Here is an 11,162-nt window from a genome sequence, read left to right as displayed (position 1 = left end):
GTATTGCAAGTAGATATAGCTAATTTTCAAAAAACAATTTCTTGTGTTTATTAAAAAAAGTTCTACTTTTCAATAACTGATTTTCAAAAACGCCCCCCAAAACTTTTGTCTACTTACATCACTAGTCTATGGGTTAGGTTCGTGGTATGTGGTGATCACGTATATAGATAATATTATCTAATCTACTTATTCGTGGAGGTGGTATATACCTATTTAATAATCGTGAACATGAACCATAGAAAATTTCTATGAACATATACCTATACAACTTGCGACAACAACACTGTCGAGCGTCGTGTCCGTTACGTCTTATCAGTTCGGTACGGTGCAACTGTGGTAGTTATTTCGTTATTTGTGATTTAGTGTGACACGCGTAAGCTTCTTTATACACTGTCACTGGTGTTGGTGTAGTACAACTTTTACTTTTTACTATTAATTACATTCACAATTTTGCCGTTTACACTCACTAACGCCTTCTCAGAAGTTTCACTGACTTCAGTCGAATTATTTTTACTCGTGAGTTTTGTGTAAGATTCTTGTGTCTTTCTGTTTGCTAAGATGTCGCTGGAAGATGTGGAAAATATTAAAAAACGCATTGAAAACTTCAAAAAGACTTTGTTGGAGCTAACCGAAACACCGAGCGTGCAAGAAGCAGCGGAGCACAAAGTCCGGGAGATGTCCGCCGAAGTGGTTGATTCAAACCCGTACAGGTGATTAGGGGCGTCTGACGTCTGTAATTGTGACTAATTAATATAATATACTTATATGACTTTCAATTATTTCAGCCGGTTAATGGCCCTGCAGCGAATGGGCATTGTGAAGAATTATGAGGACATCAGGAAATACACTGTGGTCGTGGTTGGTGTTGGTGGAGTCGGCAGTGTCACTGCAGAGATGCTCACGCGTTGCGGCATTGGAAAGGTAAAGCTCATTAATAAATTGTTTATTAAATATTATTTTCTTTGAAAAAGATATCAGTACACTATTAATTGTTTTCTCTCAGACCTGTAAGCAATATTATAAATTGTTATTTTGCAGTCAATCTTGTGTTGTTAACTTTATCATTAGTAAATTTACCTTTTTTTAAATTAAAATTATAATTTCCAACTTTAAGTCTGATATTAGGTAAATTCCCTCTTAATATTAAAACTAACAATACTTTTAAATGTGCATTTACTATATTCAGCATTCATAAGTCTAAGAGAGAACAAATATCATTCCGTCATCTATTTTAAATTTTACTTAACACGTTTGTTGATTTCAGTTAATATTGTTTGACTACGACAAAGTAGAACTAGCAAATATGAATCGCCTCTTCTACCAACCGTCCCAAGCAGGTCTGAGCAAAGTTACAGCAGCTTCAATGACATTGACAAGAATTAATCCTGATGTTAAAATTGAAACGTACAATACTAACATCACATTAACCACCCAATTTGAAGAATTCTTGAATGTCTTAAAGTGTGACTCAAATACTATTTATTTGTGGTATACAAAAATTAACTAACATTTATTATGTCTTTAAATAGGACTGGAGGAATTAATGGTGAACGAGTTGATTTGGTATTGAGCTGTGTAGACAATTATGAAGCTCGAATGACAATTAATTCAGCATGCAATGAATTAGGATTAAATTGGTTTGAATCGGGTGTAAGTGAAAATGCGGTGTGTGGACATATTCAGTACATTGTGCCCGGAGAATCTGCTTGTTTTGCGGTAATATATTTGACATTAATACCAAAGGAAAATATTGTGTTATACTATGACACTGCAATTATCTTTTTCTGTTCTATAAATCATGAATCACATTTGTTTACTTTATTATTATACTATAATTTCTAGTGTGCACCTCCATTGGTTGTGGCTTCAGATATAGATGAAAAAACATTAAAAAAGGATGGAGTTTGCGCAGCGAGTTTACCGACTACAATGGGTGTTGTTGCTGGATTACTTGTTCAAAATGCATTAAAGTAATTTTTATTATCTTATTAGTGGCCAGTGGGCAAATGTTTAATATTTGAATATTTGAGAATAGATTTTTTTTTTTTTTTTTTTAGAAAATTGTTGGGTTTTGGAACTGTCTCGTGGTACTTAGGATATAATGCTTTATCTGATTTCTTTCCAAGCATGATGATTAAACCAAATCCAAATTGTAGTGATAATTTCTGTATAAAACAACAATCAGAATTTAAAAATAGAGTGAAAGAGGAACCTGAATGCACAAATTTAGACCCACTCGAAGATGTAGTTACCCACGAAAATAATGAATGGGGTAAGTATTTAAATATATTATATACCATATCACAACTAATTAAAATAAATATTTAAGGAATATCACTAGCAGAAGATGAACCAATAGTATCAAGTAATACAACAGAAGTCATTGAAACATCAAAAACTGAAAATGTAAATAAAAATAATAGTATAAAAAGTGAAGAAGAATACCTATCACTGAATGATGGAATAGAATTTGCTTATCAATCTGCTGATCAAACAGCTCCGAATGAAGAATCCTTAGTAAAAGAAACCGAATTAAGCGTAGACGATCTAAGAGAACAATTATCATTGTTATAACAGTTTACGTTTAAAAATTTATTTTTAATTAATTTCTCATAAAACCATTTGTAATTTAAAAATTTTTCCATTATAGACCAATGTTAAAGTATTTTATATTTGTTCATACATAAATTCTAATTTAAGATACTTACTTAATAATAATTCAACAAAATATGTAATGTATGTATCATGTTATAAAAAAAAAAAACATATGATACAAATTATCTTTTTCTTTTTTTTAATAATTTTTATTGTTGATTATTTAACAGGCAATTTCATTAAATTTAAAATTATATAAATAAAAATATTAATTTTCATTGATATTTATATTATAATGGATGGGCCGCTTAAATAAATTGAGCCATTAACAGTCATCTTTAGATAATTATAAAGAATAAAGAAAAAACTGTACACAATTTTGAACATGTGCTTGTAGCAGTTTATTATATAGCGTACTGTAAAATATAATAAATATCATTAAAAAAAATCATAATTAAGTAAAAAAAAAAATTAAATAAGAGACTCTATTAGTAAGCTTCATCATCATCATGGTTGTTAGTATCAACCTCTTCTGGAGCAGCAAATCCTTCCTAAAATAAAATAAATTTTCTTTAGAGTAATTGTTGATTAGTTTTTTCTATATAATATTGTATAATATGTTTAATGTTTATGTTGAATATACACATACAGCTATATAATTATTATCACTTTTTTTATAAAGTTATCAATATTGAAGAAATCTACTGCCAACGCATAGGAATTATCCACACATAGAATAACTGTACTATATGCAATGTTAATATTTTTAAATTATTTTTTATTGAATGATTTACCTAACAAAGAAATACATCTTATAATGTAAATTAAATAATAATTTCTTGTTGAAGCAGGTAAATTGAATTGAAATTATATTTATTCTTAACAGTCAGATACCCATGCGCACAAGTTGGCCGCAAAGTCACCATCTCATTTTGAACAGAGTATAATTGTTAATTTAGTTTTAACATTAATATTGATTGATCCTAATACTACACATTTTTGACTATGACCTATGGTTAATCAAACAAATCAATGAATCATTTATTTAATATATTTAAGTTTGATTCTTAATATATTCTATACAAATATTAACTTGTTGAGATCAACTGTTAAAAATTGTACTTATACATTTTATACCATTGTGTCTAGTGGTTTTAATTAGAATAAAATTGTTAAGTTAAATATATTTTTGGTATGTCCAGTGACTAATGTTTTTAGCCAATAATAAGCACTAAATTCCTTTAACAAAATAATTGAGTACTAGCCAAAAAAAATCCTTAAAACCTACCAGTGAATAATTTAGTTATTTATAATGAAAATGTATAATACATTACGAAATATAAACACAAATATAGATATAGAAGATATACATCCTAAGTATATAATTTAACATGATAAGTATATATCATAAAGATTATTTTAAATTATAATTTATTATCAATTATTTGTAGAATATAAAAACCCATTTACATACCTCAGTTGCATAAAGAATTTCCAATACTTTAGAGAATAATGGATGTTCACTTTCTTGTTCCTGGCATATCACCTCAATGTCACGCAATTTACCAAAATAGAAATCACGTTCTTTTTCCAAACCCTCAACTGTAACTCTCAATTCACTCATCTAAAATCAAAATAATTAAATACATTGATTTATTTTGTATTGAAGTACAACTGTATTAAGACTGAACTTGCCTGTCTAGTAAGTTCATCAATTTTATGATCGCCTCTATCACGCTGACTAGCTGGTGCTGCTGGTCTTGTTGAGGGTACACGATTAGACACTAAAAACAATTTTAATAAATTTAATACACTAAAATAAAACATTTAATACATTGTCAATTAAAGAAAAATAAATTAAAATCAAGCAAAAAAAGCATATTGGGAATTTGGGATAATTTCGAGTTAAAAATACGAACTATTGCTGTTACTCGCGGGACGGAATAAACGATTTTGGGTGGTGGCATTTCTAGGCGGTACTGCCGCCGATGGCTTTTTGACAGGACCTGCTCTGGCTGCTGCACCGGCTGCTCCCATTCCCTCACCACTGCGCGCACCTACTGGGTCGTAATCATTCATTTGGTAATTGGTGTCAAAAAACTTTTTGAACCATTGCAAAAACTCGAAATTATCCTGAAAACGCCCCTTGACCAGCCTATCTATAGGTACTATCTGCAAAATAAAAATAAAACAAAAAATATGAATTTTAAAATAATAATAAAAAACAATTAAAAATAAAAATAATAATAAACTAAAACTATTTTTTAACTTGTTAAGCTTTTTTTCCACAAATCTTCAATCTCAAGTTATATACATAAAAAAATAAAAATTGATGTAGTTTAATCAATAATTTTTAAACTAGTTATTTTTAACAGCAGACAAGGAAATTGGTAACCAACAATTTTGAAATAAATTGTTACAATTAAAATATATGAATTATTCATTTAAAAGAGCACAACAATAATTATTCTTAAGATTCATTTGACATTTTAGACATTATAATAATTATAAAAACAAAATAACGGAGAATATTTAATTATTATTTTAAGAAGTTGACTATAATATCAATTTTACTTAGTGTCTTATTATCATGAAATATTTCTAAATAGCATATACCTAATTCAAACTTCATGATTTTAAGAATAAAAGTAGACACAATTTCTATTAAAATTACATAGTATTCACCGAAGTATTCTCAAAAGATAGTAAACAGTAAGTAACCTATAATTTTGAGTTAATTATAATTTATCGTGATATATCTGATTCCATTAAAAGGAAAAAAAGAAAATAAATATTTTAAACTTCAAAATAAGATAAACAATAATAATAAGAAAAATTATCTATTAAAATAAATTTTTAAATACCATCATTAACTAAAAAATGATATAGCTATGAAGAAAAATATATACATACTATATTTAATGATAATCCTATTATCAATTTTATAAATAAAAACTATTATAAAGTATTATCATATTAAATTGACATGCAGGTATAAGTATTTTAAATAAATAAATAAATATTCAGCGTTTTTCTTTACGAAAAAAATAAAAAACTAAGTTTTGAATGATCACTAATAATATTATCCTGACTAATTAACACACAAAAACCGAGCATGTATGAATACCATGTCCATAGGACGAGCTTTTATAAGCGCGAGCAGCTTGTGGTACACGATATGGCGGAGGTGCTTGAAAACCACACACTTCTGCTGCACCAGAGCCAATCATAACGCCACCACGTGCATCAAGGCCATCATAATCACGTCCATCATAATTAGCATCAAAGAACTTTTTGAACCATTGTAAAAATTCAAAATTGTCTTGGAAACGTCCTTTGATTAAGCGGTCAACAGGTATCACCTGCAAAGTAATTTTTTACCATCCCAATTGTGGGTAAATACAAAACCCATAAATAGATAACCCAATGTAATAATGACTGATACACTATGTTATTAAATTACTATTAATAGAATGTATAATATTGTTACTACCCCAGTTTTATCTTTAATTCTTCTAGTAGAATGTACTTATATAAACTAATAAATTACATATTTAAATATTATTGATTATACTATATTTTATAATTTCAATTTCAATTTTCTATATACCTTATCAACTGACATCTTTTTAAAAGCTCCTTGGAGTATTTTAAAATTTTGTATATATTCATGTTCAAGATTTGTTCTAAACTTGACTCGTTTCATTTGCACACTACCTATAAAATCAATAATAATGAGTAATGACAATTTAATATATAAAACATTTTTATAAAAAGTTGATATAATCTAGAATCATAAACTATTTTATGTGATTATATATCATGATATAAATATTTTTATAAATAATAATATCAACTATAACTGTATAAACATACTACACCTAAAATTATTCATTAAGATACAGTACTTTTAATTACTAGATAATGATTTTAATAATGAACTAAACATAAAAAAAAAATATAACAATTCTAGATTTAGAGACAAGTTTATGATATTATGAAGGTCAAATTTATATTCAACATAATATAATAAAGAGAAGTAGTCATAAAGTTATAGTTTGTTTTAATTAAATTATATGACAAAAATCAGTTATAATAAAAGAAAATAATTTTTCTGACTGATATTGGTTTTAGATACTGATACTATTATTGTAAACATGGTTATAATTAATGATACATTTAAAATTTAAAAAAAAATAGGAAGGTGGAATTTTGTACATGAACATTGGTTATAAAAAATATGTAAAGAATTTTTTTAATATTAAAAAATATGTCTATATACTCACAGAAAAAAACCCTTAAGTATACTCAGAATGTTGCAATAACAATCTTATAGCAGTATATTTTACAACAACAAAAAAGTATACTTTAAATATTTTATAATTTAAATTAACTTTTTAAAATATTTAAATAAAGGGTTTTTTTTAAGTTAAGCAGATTTAGGTAACACTTAATTCTAAAAAGAATTATAGATTTATTATTTTCACAAGAAGTAACAAATCCATCAACTTTTTATCAAAAACCCTATCAATATATTAGTGATTTTAAACCAAAATTTTCTCATAAAAATAGTGTTAATATAAATACTACTTAATAATAAATATATATGGTACTATCCATCATTAAGTTGTGGGTTCAAAGACTATACTATATGCATACCTACTCCAATTTTTGATAAATTATTATAACCAGGCACAGTGGACTGTGGTATGTCAATATTTAAAAAAAAAATACTAAATTATACTTAAAACCAGTTATAATTTTTATTTATGATTTACAAATATTATTTCAGGCAACCCTTTTACATACACGAAATAAACATCAATTTTAGTTTAATTTTTCAGAAATACACATGTCATTAGATATAAAATACAATTTGTTTTTATTCTAAGATGGGATTCAAATTAATTAATCTAAAAATTGGTTTGTTAGATATAAAGGTAGAGCATAGGTATTATAGACAGATATGAAATGGAACATTTAGACAGGTTTATATATAAAAACAGGACTATTAAATATACCTTATAAGTAGTTGTAATATATGTTTAATTAATAATACTCCTAATTAAATTAGACATGTATAGTATAAAAACGAAAAAAATTGGATCAATAAAAGTATATATCATATAGGTAATATTTTTATTTATACATTTAAATAATATAAAAAAATATAATACCTAATCTATTTAATTTCTAATTTAGTAATTATAATTACTTACCAGGGAATAACATATCCATAAATTGACAGTAAGCCGCACCTGAACATAGTTCTTCAATTTTTGTAAAACTCGCAGACAGAGTATCATTTACCCATGCTAACATGTCATGACGACTTAGATTATCAGAAGTCACATTAGTTGAATACACATTTATAGCCATGTTTAATTGAGGTTCTAAAACAATGTAAAATATTTTTATAAAAATAGTACAAAACTGTTGGTAATATTGCATGAATGAAATTTAAAAAAAATATTAAGTAAATAAAATAAAATATAGTTAAAAACGAGGTTAAACAAACTTCTTTAAAGTTCATTGATATACATATCATGGCAATGATCTCATATTAATGTTATAATTAACTGCTATGAGAATATTAAACAGATTAAAGTACTTGAGAAGATCCAAGATGGTTCTAATACTAATAAATTACTTAATTACTAATAAAGAACCTACACATTATTTTTTTAAAACAACTCCCACTTGTCATTTTAATGAGTATTATAAACAAGTACCTAACTATTATTTTTACAAATTGAACCATTTTCATTGTATAATTTATAAGTACTTTGAATATTATAATATATAACTAAATATTTCTTTTTAATATTTCATTTTTTAACATTATCAGTAGAAATATTTTTAAATAAATCTCATTTTAATAATTGTTAATAAAACAAATTTTAATTTTAAGCAGGTAAATATAAAAAATAAAGTTACAAATTAAAATTCTGAAAACGATTATATCCTTATTATACAGACATAATTAATCATATATTCATATCTTATTTTATTATATGAACATCAATTAAATAATTAATAAAAACGCTAACAATAAAGAAACAGTTTATTTTTAATTCTAAATTACGATTACTATGATTTCAGAAAATGTTTCATGTAGCATCTAACGGTTTTTAATTTTATAATTTATGAACATGTATGGTTACTTGCGCTAATTAGGTACTGGAACGGCGTAAAACAAGCAATAATTAGCGAAGGTGATAACGTAGTTATTATTAAATAAATACAAAATATGGTGACGACTGACGACGACCGTCAGCGTTATAAATATAAATTTACGACAAACAAAATATTACCATATATGCACTACTAAGAGCAACAATCAGCCGATTAGGAGGTAATGCAGATTGCGGGTGACAAACAAATCAGAAAAACCTTGAAAAACGGCATCCGATAGATTTAAGGTTAAAGCGACTAGTGACTACCTATATTATAACGGCGACTACGATAGCGATGACAATGATAATAATGATAAATTATGATAATAGTTAATAGTTAATAGTAATAATAACAAAAAGAAAACTTCTATAGATGGGTGTGCTGAGACAACGCACGACAATCACCGGCAATTAACAAAACGAGCGGTGGATAATTAACGGCGAAAAATTGGACGTTGGAAAGTGACAAGTGTTTGAATCAGTCAAATCAGTTGATGCGCACACTCACGATAAAGTTTCACTGCATCACGTTCGTCAAACCCTTTTGGCTCGAAACTGGAGGAAAATGACCGTTGCGCAACGGCCACCGATTCGAATTTTGGTATAGTTGCCGGTCGTTCTCCAGTGTCGTGCGAGAAGAAAATTAAAGACTTCACGGTACCCGCCCTCTATCAGCGCAAAAAACCGTTATCACACATCCAGAGTCTGGACTTCTGGGGTATAGATACATAACAAAATTGTATTTTTAATCAAAAAATGATGACCTTTGAGGTACGCGAGGGAATCGGCGGGCTGCTCACCCCCCCACCAAGATTACGTGGGAGAATGGGTAGGGTATATTATGTTGCATACACGGTGTGCGGCAAACTCAGTTAAAACTTACGAATAAGGTCACGTCATCGGGCGCCCGCGGGGAGGTACACTGAACGTGCCCGATTACTGTATAAGGCGAAGTTGCCGTTAAAACAATCGCATAGATTGATTGCAATAAATCTACGCCTACTCAGTACACGGCAATACGAGAAAGGACAAGCAAATAATGACGAGGACGAAATCGGAATGTTGAGCACTTACCTGCAGAAACGACGATGCCGTCGAATGCAGTTGTCGTCCAGTCTTGTACTGAACTTATTTATCTTTTGATCGGTGTTTGCCGCGAGTACGATTTCTCAATAATTGTCCGTGTGCTCGAAGTGCTGTAGCCGCAGTCAAACTGTATTAGTATGACTGACGCAAAAAGGAAGTGACGACTGACCGACGAACGTGAGTCGTAACTGAGCGTCCTGGATTCTCGATCGAAGCACGCGCGGACAGAAGACGATAATTGTTACTAAATAATAATAAAAAAAAAAATTAAATGAAAAAAATCGGAATTTTCCCACTCGACGAATCACGTCGAGATCCGCGATGACGGGCTCGGCAACGACGACGGCTACCGACAAGTAATTTTTTCTTTTTGCGGTAGCTGGTCGATACCAGTTACCAGGTAATCTGACAACCACGCGGGGACCTCACCGAAAACCGGTCAACGAGTAAAGTAAGTAAAGTAGTTGTTAGGTGTTTAAAATTCTTTCTTGAAACGTGATAACAGCAATTCGATTTTTAGGAGATCAGTTGAGCCAACGTTATATTCTTAAAACCTATAAATTGTAATGATATGGTGATAAAAGATTAATTAAATTGAGTTATTGTATTTTAAATTTTTAAAGTTCGAATTTAGTAATTTACATAGTACGTTGTATAGTTGTATTATAATTTATATAATTAATGAAGTATATGTGCGTATTGTGTAGACTTCGTACGTCGTATCAGTCGTAGACTCGTAGATTACAATAATTTTTATGCTATAAACTTGATTAGTTGATCCAAGTTTTCGTACTCTTCTTGAACGATTAATATATAAATAATATATTATTTGAAAAACTTAAAATATATACTAGAATAACAGATTATATATTTATTACAAATGTATTTCTTTTAGCATTCATCAACTAAAATATATTCCATCCTTAATACCTATGGTCAAACTTGATTTTTCTTGAACTGTTCGATTTGAAGCATTAATTTACAATGGACTTCCGACTTAAGAAGCTCAAATTGTTCGAATATATTAAAATTTGAGGTTTTCTTAAGTTCTAGAACACCCATCATTATCCCTCCACACACGATACAGTATTTTGGATGTAATTTAAATTACCCTTAAAAATAGGTATTCCATTTCAATATCTACAATTCACTATAATTCAAAATATATAAACAAAAATACTTTTAACACATTTTTTTTATTAATTGTTTATAATATGTTTGAATAATGATAATGTTACACCTTCATATCATAATTTGTATATATTATATATTTATATTCATAACGAAAATTTGGTTAAAACTTTA

At 28.1% G+C, this 11,162-nt stretch overlaps 2 protein-coding genes across 5 annotated transcripts; one reads left to right on the top strand and one right to left on the bottom strand.

The window, feature by feature from the left end:
* The first annotated feature begins 276 nt into the window (after positions 1-276).
* Positions 277-2,778, top strand: LOC132923575 (ubiquitin-like modifier-activating enzyme 5). The gene is made up of 7 exons (XM_060987582.1): positions 277-710; positions 786-921; positions 1,265-1,461; positions 1,530-1,716; positions 1,843-1,970; positions 2,058-2,272; positions 2,330-2,778. Exons 1-7 carry the CDS (start codon positions 559-561, stop codon positions 2,572-2,574), a joined length of 1,260 nt encoding a protein of 419 aa, XP_060843565.1. The 5' UTR covers positions 277-558; the 3' UTR covers positions 2,575-2,778.
* A 194-nt stretch (positions 2,779-2,972) lies between these two features.
* On the bottom strand, positions 2,973-10,223 carry LOC132923591 (microtubule-associated protein RP/EB family member 1). 4 transcript variants are annotated; one of them, XM_060987586.1, is made up of 7 exons: positions 9,846-10,223; positions 7,815-7,988; positions 6,206-6,312; positions 5,723-5,957; positions 4,291-4,379; positions 4,070-4,219; positions 2,973-3,146 (listed from the first exon to the last, which is right to left on the bottom strand). In XM_060987586.1, exons 2-7 carry the CDS (start codon positions 7,972-7,974, stop codon positions 3,084-3,086), a joined length of 804 nt encoding a protein of 267 aa, XP_060843569.1. In that variant the 5' UTR covers positions 7,975-7,988; positions 9,846-10,223; the 3' UTR covers positions 2,973-3,083. The 4 variants fall into 4 exon arrangements, with proteins under 4 accessions (XP_060843569.1, XP_060843566.1, XP_060843567.1 ...); XM_060987583.1 differs by lacking the exon at positions 5,723-5,957 and adding an exon at positions 4,515-4,767 and having other exon boundaries at positions 9,846-10,217; XM_060987584.1 differs by lacking the exons at positions 5,723-5,957; positions 9,846-10,223 and adding exons at positions 4,515-4,767; positions 8,910-9,099.
* Positions 10,224-11,162: the final 939 nt, after the last annotated feature.

The sequence above is a fragment of the Rhopalosiphum padi genome, chromosome 1, assembly GCF_020882245.1.
Source record: "Rhopalosiphum padi isolate XX-2018 chromosome 1, ASM2088224v1, whole genome shotgun sequence".
Classification (NCBI taxonomy): Eukaryota; Metazoa; Arthropoda; class Insecta; order Hemiptera; family Aphididae; genus Rhopalosiphum; species Rhopalosiphum padi.
The sequence above is the reverse complement of the archived record's forward strand: the minus strand, read 5'-3'. Positions and strand labels throughout refer to the sequence as shown.

Coding starts and splice junctions, on each gene's coding strand:
- LOC132923575 (XM_060987582.1), top strand. CDS start 559: ATGTCGCTGGAAGATGTGGAAAATATTAAAAAACGCATTGAAAACTTC. Junction 1,717..1,842: donor GAGAATCTGCTTGTTTTGCG/GTAATATATTTG, acceptor TATAATTTCTAG/TGTGCACCTCCATTGGTTGT. Junction 1,971..2,057: donor CTTGTTCAAAATGCATTAAA/GTAATTTTTATT, acceptor TTTTTTTTTTAG/AAAATTGTTGGGTTTTGGAA.
- LOC132923591 (XM_060987583.1), bottom strand. CDS start 7,974: ATGGCTATAAATGTGTATTCAACTAATGTGACTTCTGATAATCTAAGT. Junction 4,220..4,290: donor TTGATGAACTTACTAGACAG/GCAAGTTCAGTC, acceptor TTTTGATTTTAG/ATGAGTGAATTGAGAGTTAC. Junction 3,147..4,069: donor AAATTCTTTATGCAACTGAG/GTATGTAAATGG, acceptor ATTTTATTTTAG/GAAGGATTTGCTGCTCCAGA.